The sequence below is a fragment of the Lepisosteus platostomus genome, chromosome 12 (genome assembly GCF_059453375.1).
Source record: "Lepisosteus platostomus isolate fLepPlt1 chromosome 12, fLepPlt1.hap1, whole genome shotgun sequence".
NCBI lineage: Eukaryota > Metazoa > Chordata > Actinopteri > Semionotiformes > Lepisosteidae > Lepisosteus > Lepisosteus platostomus.
The window spans coordinates 30,343,373-30,358,490 of NC_142622.1; the positions used below are offsets into that span (position 1 = coordinate 30,343,373).

Below are 15,118 nucleotides of genomic sequence, written 5' to 3' on the forward strand. Positions count from 1 at the left end.
TTACCTAAATGTTCTAAATAGTAAATTAAGCTCTGGGTAGGAGAGTGGGGTTTTAATTTGATGTAACAATCTGAAATTGTAACAGTATATTCTTGATGATTTTTATGAACCAATCAAATATAATGATTTAGAGTCTCACACATTAATTCTAAACATACAATTTATTGATATAACCAAAACATGCATAACAAACAACAGGGATTACAAAGAATAGAGGTAAAAAAATCACAATTAAATACACATCAACTACAGTCATTTTACAGGTCTATCAGTCACATCACATTTATATTCTCAGACACAAGCAAATGTGGATTTACTATCATGAACTAAACATACACATGCATTTAAGATAATGTTTCGGTTCTCAAGAATTATAATGTGAACAATAAATTTAATACTCAAAGATCCATTGTCAAAATGTCCTTGATGATACCTTGCACTGGTAAAAAAGAGGCTGGGCTGGGTTTCCAAAACTAGCTGTGTTTGGGCTCAGGCAGCTCTGCCAAAGGTCTTGAGTCTTGATGACTTTAGTCTTTAAAACAGTCTGTACACAGTTTGTCTTCTTGGGGGCCACAAGGTAGACAAAAGGGTAACTTCGTTCATTCTATGCTATACTTTTGTTTAGAATATACTTCGATATTCAAATAAAAAGAAAGGGTCCGAAATTCTAATTTCATTAATCAGGTGAAAATAACAGTAGATTTTTCAGGAAGAATATCTTGGACAGAATTCTATACTTTACTGACTCACTCTTTTGACCTGACTTGGACTGTTTACTGTCACATGATTGTAAAGGTTTGCCAGTTTAGATGGAGAGATTGAGAGAGCCAGTGATTAATCGGCAAAGATGTATTGGGATACAGTTTATATGGAGCAACATCACAGGTTGGTGGCTGGCTGAGATCCCATCAAGGTATGGTGCTGGTGCCCACCCTACAGATCCACAATTTGTGGATTTTCCTTTGGGGATGGACAGTGATCTTTGTACTGTGGTTCTAGGGATAATCCTGCCTGGAGACTTGCTGGAGTCCATCTGTGCTATACATCTTTAAACTCTTCAGCTTGATACAGCTTTATGATGTCTCTTAACAGATGCGCCTCTTTAGCCACATTCTTGTGCCATCCACAGACAGCACCAGGCTACTTGGTCAAGCCACATAAAGATCGTTAGAAATCTTTAATAACACTTTATTCTAAGTGAAATAATATGCCTTGTCATTACAAGTGTATGCACAAATACACTGTAGGGGCCCCTTTCCAAGATCTTGCCTGGAGCCCCCAAAAGCTAGGGCTGCTCCCGGAGTGAAGTCAAGTGCAGCAGAAGGAGTGGGGAAGAGGGAAGGCACTGGAGTTGGAGGCAGGGTCAAAGAGAGGCACCTTCACTTTTATCCAGACAGTTGAGATTAGCTATAGTGTGAGAGAGAGAGTAGAGAAATGCAAGTGATTTATTGAGACAAGGTATTAAGAAGGCAGGACTGGTTCTGCTGGTTCACAAAGAAGAAGAAAAGGTCCACATGATTGCATTGTGGAAGAGTAGGGATGGATTAGACAAAAAGAAATTTAGGAGCTTTTTGAGAGTACTGCTTGACGCAGAGTGACGCCGGCAGTGGCTGCAAAGCAGAAGTTGAAACATTGCCAGGTGGCAAAAGTGAATGAACAAAGAGGATTGAACTTGAGACTCTAGGAACTCAAAAGCCTAGACATAAATACTCGAGAGCTCGAGGTTTAAATAGAAAGTTAACCGCAGCTACTTCCCCTGAACCTTCGCCTGGCTGTTATAATTTTTAGCAGCTTTGCATTCCTCTTTTCATTAAGATCATTAATAAAAGATCTATTCAGTGGAAACAGACAAGTCAATTCCTTTCCTTTAGTCTTACCTGAGAGGCATTATATACAGTATTTCCATTCCTTGTTCTAACAAGTAGATCACAAGCTGTCTAAAAACCCAGACATCAATTTTTTGCGAGAACACTGAAAGATGACAAAGATTTTTACACTTTGATCTGTTGTTAAATCTCTGTAAAATCTTTGGTACATCCCTTTTACAGGTGCTCAAGTTGGTGTTTTGGAAAATAAACTAATCAGAACAACCCCTCTGTTAAGTGACTGGGTTACGAATAAAAGTGGTGACATAATGCAAAATAAATGAAACTATGATAAAAGTATTTTTATTAAATTTAAAAGAACACCAATAAAATGACAAGAAACTGACAGTGCTGGACAAGACTTGTAACCTGAAACACAGCAGTTCTATCCAGTACCAATTTCAATCCATCGCTAGAGGAGACTCATCAAGACTGGAGTTGATTGCTTAATTTGTTAACCTTTAGTTAATACGTGGTTCTGTGTGGTTCCTTCAAGATTCAGGCTCTATTATCTATCTTGTATAATCTTGTATAATTTTATGTTTGTCAACAATTAAGAATAAAAATCTTTATACAAATGAAGAAGTTTCTACAAGTCTTTGGCTTGCTTAGTTATCAATACGATTTGTTAAAATTCTTATCATTTAAATAGTCATAATTCCATTCTGGTATTTGTTTCTTAGCACTTCACAGATTGTGCAGTTTTTCATTTTTATATCCCACTCCTGCCTTTATATTCCTTTGCACAACTGGATTACGAAAAAAAAGGCCAGCTTTTATATTATTAAAATTTCTGGTCTGTGCCAGATAGTGTTAATGATTTAATCCTGACAGAGGCCGACCAGAAATATACTCATCACAAGTTTCAAATTCTCTGACAGTGGTGGAAGAGCCAGTATTACATCAATTTCCCTACGGGATTAATAAAGTATTATCTATCTATTTCAGTGCAGCAGATATGTAGTGGCAATGCTTATTAAGAAGAAAGAATTAAGTGTTGCTGTGCTTTCCTAAATGCAGCCACAGAGAGGCTATTCATGTAGTTTCTGAATTGAAGTCAGTTCTCTCCGACAAGGGGCAGCTCCCAAATGGGGATGCACCCTGCCATGCCTGGCTATCATAATCAATGGCCATTCCTGGAGCCTATCTGTCCATGAAATTCCTGGGAACGTCTAGATTGCAGTCCTAGATGTCAGTGGTCATTGTTACTCATTTCTCACCTTGATCAACCAATCAGGAACCTACAGGGCGTGGTAACACCATGTGGGTCTCAAATGCCTGCCAAACTCTCAAACAATCATCATGGTTCTGGTTTAAAATATACTGCAGCGCTCAGAACTTTGCTTCTCCTGCCATTTTTGCACACCTTTAGAGACCTGAACCTGGAACCTTGTTTCAGCAAGCGTCGGCCCAGGGAATGCCTGTATGTAAGAATTCAAAATGCTAGAAAAAGCCAACATGGATGCTGCGCTTGATCACCAAAGTATACATTTGGACTCTTGTCGACAATCTGAATACGTTTTTATTCAGCAGTAGCGCTACACCAGAAGCAAATCAAGTTTCTTCCACCCTAAAGAGTGACTTGCTCAGACCCGTGGTCACCCTCTGCGCAAAGAGACCTTTTACTAGTCAGCCGGAATACTGGTACTGTAGGTCCCTGAGAGAAACACTGTCTAGCACGTTGCTGACAGCAGAAATATCTCCTAATTTCTCTAACTCAGAACAGCACCAGGACAGTCAGAGGATGCCGAGAGGGTGCTGATTGGATGTTGCCGCAACAGAGGCTGCCAGCTGGTCTTTTGTATCCGTGCCCCGGTAAGTACAAATCCATATCTGGAAAAGTAACTCGATATTCTACGTTGCCAATTGAGATTTCAATTGTTACCTCAACACAGGCTGATATCAATTTAATTCATATGAGTAATGTATTTACTTTAAGTACCTAATATAGAAGTTGTATTAATGAGACGGATTAACGATATAGCATAGCCGAATGGTATACTGAAGTATATTTTTTGTTTTGTATCTCTTTGTGTTATGCATCTCTTCGTGATTATATACCTTGCATTTTGATAACCCTCACAGTACAATCTGCCATTTGTATCCAGGCAGACTGTTATATGTTTTATATGCACAATGTATGTATTAATAAATGTATCTCGAGTATTGAATCTGTATGTGTGCGTCACTGATCGATTGATTGTCTAATAGCCATAAAAGAATCACCTCGTGGTTTACTGCTACACTTAATAAATTGTCCCATTAAATTAACAAAACTCCAACAGATACTGTACATGTACACATGCATGCAAAAATTGTGGTATTGACTGGCAAATGTTACACACTGATAACAGACCTTCCTGCCACAGCCAACTCATCACTAGAGGCGATTTAACCTGGTCGTGGGCCCTGGGGCTACGGGTCTACTTTTTGGCCCTTTTCCAAATCCGTAAAATCAGTATGACACAACATGCCACAATCCAGCTCCCTCCCGACTGACATGGCCAAATTACACAGGTCATAACAAGCATGAAAACCGAAAGGGTAATCACTCCCAACATGGACTTGCGAGATAAACAATCAGCGGAACCAATAGCTAAATGCATATTGAGTAAAGCCACGAACTTCACCAAAACAGCATATCCAGGTCTACATCAAGCTATAGCCTACCGGCTGATTATTTCTCATTAACAACGCACGGGGAAAAAACACTGCACTACTGTTCCAACATAGGCGACAATAAAGAAAAGTAAAATTTCTTACCTTTAGAAATCTTTTCTTGGCTGAAAAGTCTTTAATATTTAATTATTTAATATGAAATTATTAATAATGTCCTTAAAATCCAAGCTTCCTAAAATGTCGCTCTCGATTGACATCAGAAAAAGTTGGCTCACTTTTTCCTGATGCATAGTAGATTGCAATCTATTTTTTACAATTGAGAGTTTAGAAAAAGACCGGTTTCCACCAGCATATTGGCAAAGTGGAGAAAAGACGTAGTGCAATATCAACAATGGGGTAAACAGACTGAAAACATATTTTTTGCGGCTATCTCAAAGTTTTCGAACTCACAACCACAGAGGCCTGCCACATAGTCTCAGTGAACACACTAGGTCCACAGCATTGCACAGGTCAAGTTCAGCTCCCTGAAGCACAGTGCTTACCCTCTGAAATCACAAAAGTATGGTATTCCACATATTACAAAGAAACGCAATTTCAAGCTTTTCCATTTTCAATGACGTCTCTGGCATCATTGCTTGTAGTTAAATTCTCATCATTAACTCTTTAGGGCCTGCTAGATGTTACTATAGTTCAGGCAGAGGGATCTGGTTGCATTAGAGTGCTCCGACCATCTTGTGTCAGAAAGTGTTTTGAGTGTTTCAATGAGCATTTTCTCATTAGGCTGGAGCCCTGCGATGACTGTCTGCCAGCATAAAGTAGACTTTGAAGGTAGTTGTAGTTGTTACTTCATCTCTGGTCTTCATCACCCAGCTCTTTTTGCTCATCAGATGCCACATTAGTTGCTGATGAACATATTGTCACGCCCTCTGCCACCAGAGGGCGCTCCTTCTCTGTCCTGTCCCTAGTTTCCGGTCTGCTGTCCTTCCTGTCCCTCTCTTTCCCTTGGGCTATATATTTCCGGGTCTTGCACTCTGTCCTCGCTCAGCATTGACGTTCGGATGTCCTGAGACCCGCCTAGCACCAGGGCGCCCCACGTCCGCTCCCTGAGGGCATAGGTTTCTTTTCTATGAGGAGACTCGGAGACCGCTTCAGAGAACACGTCAGGGCTGTGAAGATTAAAGATCTCTCCAAGCCCATTGTTTCTCATTTCACCTCTGACGGCCACGACCACTCTAATCTCTCCGTCTGTGTTCTCAAAGACGGTTTTCCGAACTCATACATCAGAAAGACCACCGAAACTAAAATTATTCTGCAGCTAGGATCACACATTCTCCCTTCCCTTAACGACAGATTACTGTTCTTTTAAATTTTCTCCATTCATTGGAAGTTTCATTTCACACCTCTCTGCACCCATTCTGACTTCACACCTCTTGATTGGCCTCTCTTTCTGTCCCCTGCTCCCGCCTCTCACTCCTCCTCCCTCTCAACCTTTGTTCTCCCGCTACTTTACCTTTGCCTACTGCCCTGTCTCTCTCACACCTGAAGAAGGCTCCACGGCCGAAACGTTGTGTTCTCTTTCTTCTTTTTTTCAGCATGGAATAAACCTATTACTTGTAGGTTTCTATACGGCATTCCTGAACTCTTTGCACTATGAGCCCGGGCCTTTTTCCCGTCTCGCCGCTACGCATATGGGTCTTTTTCTGCTCTCCTGCTCCCCACGGTTAGTCCTTTTGGACGTCCGTGACACATATTAGCTGTTGGTCTACGGCTAACTATACGTCTTGGCTAGAGCTAAGTGGTAGGCTAACTGATGTGGTAATAAATCAGATGCCTCACCCTTTTCTTGGTTAGATTATGGTAGAGTTAAAAATCTCATTATTTTTGGGGTCTTTTTTCATCAAGCCCTGCTCTCGTATCTCCCTTTCTCTTTCTTCTTTCCGTTTAGGAAATGAGTGCCTCCTTGTTCTGAGCAACTCGTTCATGCGATCTCGAATCCTCTTTTAATCATATGATGTAAGGTTTGTGAATTTCGTATTCACCATGCCTCTAATCCTTTCCCGAAGATTAGAAGGTAAGGCACCCTGCCTCTGGAGCCATCCAAGTTCACAACAGAGCAGCATAATGGTTGGCTCCCTTTCCCATCTACGCCAATGCATTCCACTTACAATTTCTCCTCCTTCTTTTGAGTCATGGGTAAAAGTTGAATATCTGGGAGAATAGTATGTGGCCTTGGCATCCTTAAATTTTGCTGCTGATAGTGCTTCCTGAAGGGAGAGAGACAACACCTTCCAATTCCTGGACGGTGCTGAGTAGAGAGGCAGGAGATGGCCTGTCCTATGCAAAGAGATGGCATGTCCTGTGCAAATGGGGGCGGACGACTGTGTGGAGACATATTCAGCTGTGTACAGCAACTTGCACAGTGGGGCCAGGCACTCTTCAAAAGCTGTTGGTCTGTTCAGAGAAAGTGGGCATGGCAGGTGGATGCTGGAACAAAATGTTTCTGGCTCCTGCACTCTCTGACAGTGTCTCCAACTTTCCAATCCTTCCCGACAATGAGTCATACAGATTTTGCATCACCCTGAAAGTCTCCACACAAATCCAGTTCATATACACTGGCACCCTGCGCAGTGGTTGAGAGCTGACACCCACAGCTTATGACACATAAAAGAAGACATGTAGGAAAGAATGTCCTATTCTACTGTTTCTTTAGAACAGAGTTAAAAAAAAGGTTTCTGTTTATCCATCGTTATCCATCGTTTCGCTTTCTTTCTTATTGTCCTGAGGATCCTGCAAGATGGCTTAGAGTATTTTCCCGAAGAACAGGCTAGAAGAAATATTAAAAATATAATGTATAAATCAATAGAGCAATGATACGCTGTAATATATACTATAATCATATAATGAAGCCTTAAATATTTGCTTACCTTTCGCTCTTTGTGAACCGAGGCAATTGGTACTGAAGCGCCACGTGTCCCGTAAAATATCTTGGTCACCATACTGTGGCAGTTGTACTGAAGATTCACAGATTTTTAAAAATACGAATTCAATGAAATCCCAACTTATTTATATCAGTATTACTGTAAGTTTAGGAATGCCAAACCTTCTTATGTAAGCCCAGGTCCTGTCTTCCAAGACAAGCACGATGCAGACAATTGATTGTTGATTATCAACCTTTTTTATAGCTTTACATTATCTTGTAAATGCTCTTATTTTTGTAATATTGCACCATTTGTAATCAGAATGCGCCCTTCCTGTGCCACAAAGACATTGGGGTGTGAAGTCTGATTTTGATTTTTTTAAACTTAAAAACTACCTTGAGATATCAATCTTCTTGCACCACATTTGCACCACATTTGTTTGTATTATTATTATTGTTGTTGTTAGCAGGTCTTGTTGCCTTTGATGCAAAAATTAGTTAAGTTAAAAAAGGGGTTTATTAGAGCTATTATTGCCTAGCTCTTCAGATTCTAGGGTGTTCCATTGCCACCTGCACTCAAATAGGGGTCCTGTCTCAGACAGATGAAGTGGTTTATCTGCAGTGTCTGAAGTTGGATGATCATACAGATGTGAATTTTGTCCTTACTTTGTCAATTTGAGACAAAAATAAATTTATGTTTTCAGTCTAGAAGCCATATTGTCTGTAGCTCTGTGATAATCTTATTTTAATAATTTTCTTTTTTTTCAGTGATGATCTACAAAGCCTCTACACATGAGAAGGTGGATGTCCCATCTGAGAAAAGAAGGAGAAAGATTTCCACCCTTCTTCCATATGGTGCCCCACACCATGCTACCAGAGGCGAACACACCCATCCCCATAGCCTATCACGCTGAGAGCAGGTAAAAGAGTGAGCATGAATGTGGTGTCAGTACTACACTGCTTCTGCCCAACAGATGCATTGGGAGCACACTTGGACACCACAAAACTCATCCTGTTCCAGCTGGTTTTCAGTGCGAGTGTCATACAAAGTCTGTACACAAACTGCTATGCTGGATAAGTACTGGCGGACTACTGTACACCAAATGGACACACACAAAGTGACAATGTGCAGTTCTATCCATAAGGTGTACACAGGTGAGACAATCCTATGCAGAGTGAAGACCATAAATAAAAACAGTGGATTGTGATTTTAAGGCAAAGTATAATATCTGAGGTGACAGACATTAATATCCCAAATACAATCTGCTCATAAAACTAGGGTTTGACTGGCTATAAAGCACATTTTTACATTTTGCGGAGGCTTGGAGAGGTCTGGAGAGCTCTGGGAACCCTTGAGGGTGGCCTCATAAAACCTTAGGCAGAATTTGATGTCTTCATCCTATCAATTTCACCCCAAATTATTTTCAAAAGGAATGTAAAAATGTGGGAGCAGATTTTTTCAAAAATACATATATATTAGTTGCACTTAATTATGGCTGATTTAGCGTATTCTCTTAGTTGAAGAAAATAAAAATGTATAATATCCAATTTAAATATTTTTTTGTGGCATTTCCACTTTTGGATGTATGCTCTAATGTGAATAACCATAGCTTTAAGCATTTCTATGTTGCTTTAAAACATTTGATGTCTTTATCCCATAATGGAGTAACTTTGAAAAACTGCAAAAATGCATTTCAGACAGCTTTTTGAAAGCAATGAAGCACTTATTAAATATAAGGCATCCTATTTATAAAAACACCAATCCAAAATTAAACTAAGATCAACTTTAGCTGAATATGTGTACTTTTGGCAGTATGAGTAGAACATACACAGCTTTTAATAGGGACAATAAAGCTCTAAAAACCAGCATCTTAAAGGTAGATATTTTTGTTAATTGTTATTTTCTATTTTTTGTTTTCCTTAGGAACCTTTACCAGTTTCCCTCAAACTAATATATATCAGTGTTTATTTGCAGATTTCTATGATTATTATTACTTGCAATGACATATATTTAATACTCACAGTACGATTTCCATATTGGCGGCTGATAATCTTCTACATCTAGAAAAATAATAAAATAATAAATCAGTCAAAAATCAGTTAAATAAAAACAGTCTGTCCAGATATAAAGGTAAGCATGTTCTAAGAGTATCCATTACAGTTTACAAAGATAATTATCTATTTTGCATTTTTTAAAATTGATTTCCCAAAGTATAGCAAAGGCTAATAATTATTCATGCTCATTGGAACAATAATATTTTTCATATACTTTTCCTTGACTCAGTAAAATAAATCATCTAATTTTGATAATACAAATTAAGTGTGTTTTACATCAGGTATCACTATTAATAACTTTCAGATAAACATTTTAGCAGAATGTTATCATTTTGAAACAACAATTTTTTGGTGTGATATAGTGCTATAGAAGTTAGCACTGTTGTCTCACAGCTCTTAAGGTCTTGGATTTAATTGCATTATTTCCTAAACAGAGCTTTCACCCGTGACTAAGTGGGACTTCAGTGAATGCTTTGATTTCCTCCCACAGTACATAGACTAGGTTAAATGATGTCTCTGAATTGTCCCCTGCATGCATGGATATGTGCCCTGCATTGGATGGGATCTCAGGTGTTTCCTGTCATGTTTATCTGTTGATTTAGATTCTGGCTCACTGGAACTTTGTACACCCAGGTTATGCAAGATTTAGCTTCCACATATTCGACTTTATATATAAATGTCCCACGATTCCCATAATATTTACTTAGTAAGGAAGGGTTTATGTTACATGTGTAAAGAATAAGGAGATAAGGACTGCATCAGGTTTCTTCCAAGGATGAACAGCACAGAGTGAGAGTAATGTGGCCTCCACCAGGACACTGTTTTACACATCAGTCAATCAGTCACCTTTACTTGACTCTCAGCCAGTAAACTCTGTAGGCCTTTTAAAGAGATTGTTGACCACTCAGTGGTTTCACTTGTTCTGATGTTGTTTTGATAAACTACCTTTTCTAGGTAGTGTCTGTTTGGCATGATGCAGCTTCCACTTCTTGATTATAGAGCCAACAGTGCTCACTGGGATACCCAAACCCTTATATTTTTCTACACAATATACATTTAAGTGTGTGGATATACTTTTGTACCCTGTTTCCTTATATATGCAAAATTATCACTTTATCTCATCCTTCAGTTTCACTGCCTGACCATTGATACCTAAACACATTGATGTTTTTATCCAGTATATGTGCCAGTCACTTCAGTGGCACAGATAGAGGCCAATTGTAAGACAATTATTGTATATCCTTGTTACGGCAATTTCTTTCACCTGTGTAAATTGAGAGCTACCAGTGCACAAGGCTCTGAATACTTACACAAGCAGCATAAACTGCTTTGACAGAAAAAAACATGCCTAAGTATCATTTGTAATTCAGCAACTTTTGAAAGATTTTTTTAAAGGGTGTGATTAATTTTGCAAGGCACTGTATTATAACAAACCAGGGGGTTAAGATTATAATTGAGCATTACATAGAATGTGTGTTTTTTTATTTTCAAGCACCACTCTGGTGATAGAGTAACAAATCAGGTTCAAACTTGAACAAGAATAAATATTTATTAACAATGAATAACACAGCTAGCCAGCAATTACACTATGATGGATGTGTCATGACAGATATTTTTTAGCCTGAGGATTCTACAATATAGGAAAGTCCTAAATTAAGTCAGCAAGCTCTCTTATTGTAATGCTTGGATTATTAACCAGAATTTGGTCTTCAAAGACTGATTAAAACAAGGGTTCTCAAATGGCTCAACATTTGGAGGAAATGAAGGATGACTTAAGATGATAATGACAACTGACATGACAATTATTCTCTTCTTCTCTTTGTCTGTCTGTCTTGTTACACCACTGTTCTTCAGTGTCCTGTCTACCCTGTAATCTAACCCATTAATGGTGCAATTCCATCCTTTGAAGGCTGGCTAATGATCTCGATGTGAATACCCAGTAACTGTTGGCTGTTTTTTGTTTATTATTGTGGCTCTAATCATTTAACAAGAAGATTTTTGCTTAACATTAACCTGATCTAAACAAAATAATAATTCTGAGCTAAATAAATATCTACTAACTGTATTTTCAAAGCTCTCATTTTACATAAAAGACAATGAATGAGTTATACTTATTCTTCCTCCTTTATTATTTGTTAAAAGTGATTTCATTTCAAAAGGAATAAGCAAAAAGGATTTTTCACTGCTCACTGCATTCATAGAATGACTGACATTTTGAATGCAAAGGAACCTAATTTTGACAGATGTTTTGATAAATTAAGTATATAGTATTTTCAACAATACTAATAGGTATTTTTAGAATTTTTTCCAAACATAATTTTCTACTAACAAACCTAACATACAAATATATTTCTATGGCAACATAATAAAGTTGTATTACCTACATAGAGATCCAGCCATTCAGAAAGCATGGTGAATAATGCAGCAAAATCCAGTGTATACTCCCCACCAGACCAAGCTTTAAAAAAAATGTTCTATTGCAGGACTGCACTCCTTTGTAAAACTACCAGGTGGCGCAGTAAATGCTTAATGTGGCATGTGGAAGCATTTGGAGTCACCAGAAAATGCCTGGTTTTGAATACAGGTCAATGCTGAGCCCCTTATAGAAGTGAAGTTGTATACTGTTTCAACTTTTATAAATTTTATAGTGTATACTACAGTATGTTAAATATTAAATTAATTTTAAACAGGGCTATATAAAAAAACTCAGTAACTCAGTTGAATATATAAAAATAGTCCAATGTGCTTCTTTCAGGTTCACATCTACATTTTAATAATTTATATTTTGTCAATCTTTTTATTTTGACATATCTTTTTGTCTTTGTCTTAATGCAAATTTCAGCAGCAAGTAATCATGGACAATTAAAAAAAATGTATTATAAAAAATATATTCTGTACTGTATTGGCTTTAAATGTACAGTATTTTTATATACTATACCGATCATTGACTTAGGCAATCTGTGATTCGCAAGTGTGGTACTTCATAAACTGTAGTCTTTGTTCATGTATTCGATTCACATAGCCGAAATTTTAAAAGTACAAATTGTTAATGAAATATGTTCCATTATAAATAGACCATACCATTTTATGTGATAACGGAGTTGCGCCACCTTTAATCACCAAATGTGCTGTTGAAAGTAGTGTTTTTGCTGCTTGTATCTCTAGATGAACTGTACAGTAACGGTTATGCTGTGGTCCTGAGGTTCAAGGGCGAAGGGCAAGCTGAGTTCCAGGTGCAGACTCACAGAGAAGCCTCCCTTTGGAGACTTCAGAAATGTTATTGAGAGATGATGCAGGCTGATTAAAGAAGAAGCAGTATGAATAACTCGGCCAAAAATAGACTGTGGACAGCCTTGAACATAATTGCAGTTATACAACCCAGACACTCACAACTAGCAATCCCCTGAAGCTAAGCAGGTATGAGCCTGGCCAGCACATGGATGAGAGACCTCCTGGGAAAGCTAGAAGAGATGTTAGTGGGACCAGTAGGTCAGTGTAATTCCTTATGTCCCTGGATAGTGAGGGAGAGAAGACTATGTATACACTGTAAACAAAGGCACCGTTTTTCAGATGAGATTGAGGTCCTCTCCATGGTCAATGAAAATCCCAGGGTATTTCTTGAAAAAAGAAGGGGTGTTAAACACAGTGTTCTGGCCAACCCTCCCCACCCCCCCTTTACCAGTCATAGTCTCGTATACAGAAAAAAATGATTTGGTTTGATCAAGGATGTTTTGTTTTACTTATACTATAAATTTCTATTGACTGTATTGTATTGTTGTCTTATTGTATCATTTCATTCCACTGTGATGTGTTGACTGTGGTAAGCTGTTGTAACACTGCAATTTCCCTCATGGGATCAATAAAGTATCTATCTATCTAAATAGTCGCTGAGGCATACCGACAAAGGTTTTGAAATTCTAAAAAAAATAAAACCTCTGTTGAGTCTGCAAAGGATAATGGAGTACCTTTTGAGAAGTCGTGTACTGCTTGCAAAGTAGCTGATTTTGGCAAACTTAAACAGCTAATTTTCCTTGAAGAATTTAAAATCTATTTGACGTTATTGTAGCTTATTGCATTGAGCAGAAGGTTACAGTGTACCTTGCTCTTACAAGTGGCTGTGTCAGCAGATGAGTTTGTGTCCTCCTCTCAGGGAAATTAGAAAAACTCAACAATTCCAACACCTACTGTCATATCAGATCTAAACTTAAGGTCTTGACTTTCTATTTGTCTAAATTAGCTGAAACATAAAAAGATGTTCTGTAGTTAGTTATTGGAATTTGATTTATTTTTAAAACCACTAACATTGACACAGGAGCAGGATGTAAGGCCGCTGCAGTTCATAGCCTCTCATTAACTTACAAATGCGCTGAACTCTGCAACGCTACACCCTTTTGATTGGATATACCTTTCAAAGTCTGCCGAGGGTGGGGGTTGGGGCTGAAGTTATTGTATCCATTTCCCCAATTTAACATCTGATATGTCCCCTGTACCAATATGGGCTAAGAGATTATGAAGGTAAAGTGAATATTTAATGTACTGTGATTAAATTAATAAAAACAATATAGTATATTAATTTCATGTCAACATTGAAGAATTATTTTTTATTTAGGATTTTAAGTATTAAAAATATTGGACATAGTGACTTTAAAATCTTCATATTTAAAAGGCCAGATAAAAACAAAGCTTTTGAGTACTCATTTGAATGAATGTGTCACGTACTGTAACTTGCCTCACAGTAAGGTGCATTAGTAACCAGGAGACGCAGACTCCAGGAAATAGGTCTGTGAGGTTCATGGGAATTGGAGTTCTTAAGGTAAACAGTGACTACTGGGAACGTATATTGACAGAGAGTGAAAATAAAAGGTCACACCCAGTATCCCTCCACTTCCGTGAGGACAGAATGCTCCGCCAAGGTACAAAATAGTCCCTTCAGTGCCAGTCCATTTGTTGATCTCTTGTATTACCATCAACTTTTTCTAAAAACTCTGATGAAGCCAAATAATTTAAAAAATGAATATAATATTATTTGTATGGCAGCAAAAAACATGTATGTAAAATCTAATTTAGATTTTAAATTTTATATATTAAAAACATACAATTTGTATTTAAAACTAAGTGCTGTATATTAACAAAAAAACTAAACTGCGATATCTTTTTAAGGGCATCTTTAAATTCCCTCACTTTTTTCTTAGTTAAATTTTTGACATATTGTGATATATAACATTATCGGAAATGTGAATATAACCTTGGACCTTCTGAGTAGCAAGCACTTAACCACTGTACCAAAGCATAATTTGGGTTAAGACATTAAACATTCTTTCAATTGCCTAGTTATAGTTTTTACATTTTACTGAAGTCTGTATGTGTGATATGGTAGTGTTTCCAATGTTGTTCTATATATATCTTATTAACTGCTGAAGTAAACTTAGTACATAGTGCCCTTTTAAATGTGTGGCTTGACAGATGGGTTGAAACTTTAAATATTTTTGGAATTGCCTAGTTATTTACAAAGGATGCAATGAGTAACTGATCAGAACTGTAGGGGTTTTGTGCATTAACTGGGACATTTATTAATTGTAGCAGTATTTCACAAAATGATTCTTCGATGGCAATTAGAAATCAACCTTGCGGAACAACTCAGCAACACACACACGGATACTAA

At 37.8% G+C, this 15,118-nt stretch overlaps 1 protein-coding gene across 4 annotated transcripts in view; it reads right to left on the reverse strand.

Annotated features, from left to right (window-relative positions):
- Positions 1–15,118, reverse strand: part of chn2 (chimerin 2) — a 137,936-nt gene that overhangs the window by 58,427 nt on the left and 64,391 nt on the right. For all 4 annotated transcript variants that reach the window (XM_088601597.1, XM_088601598.1, XM_088601599.1 and 1 more), the window contains exon 2: positions 9,424–9,462. In XM_088601597.1, coding sequence (XP_088457723.1) covers positions 9,424–9,437 — 14 coding nt within the window. In that variant the 5' untranslated portion in view covers positions 9,438–9,462. The remainder of the gene's footprint in view (positions 1–9,423; positions 9,463–15,118) is intronic.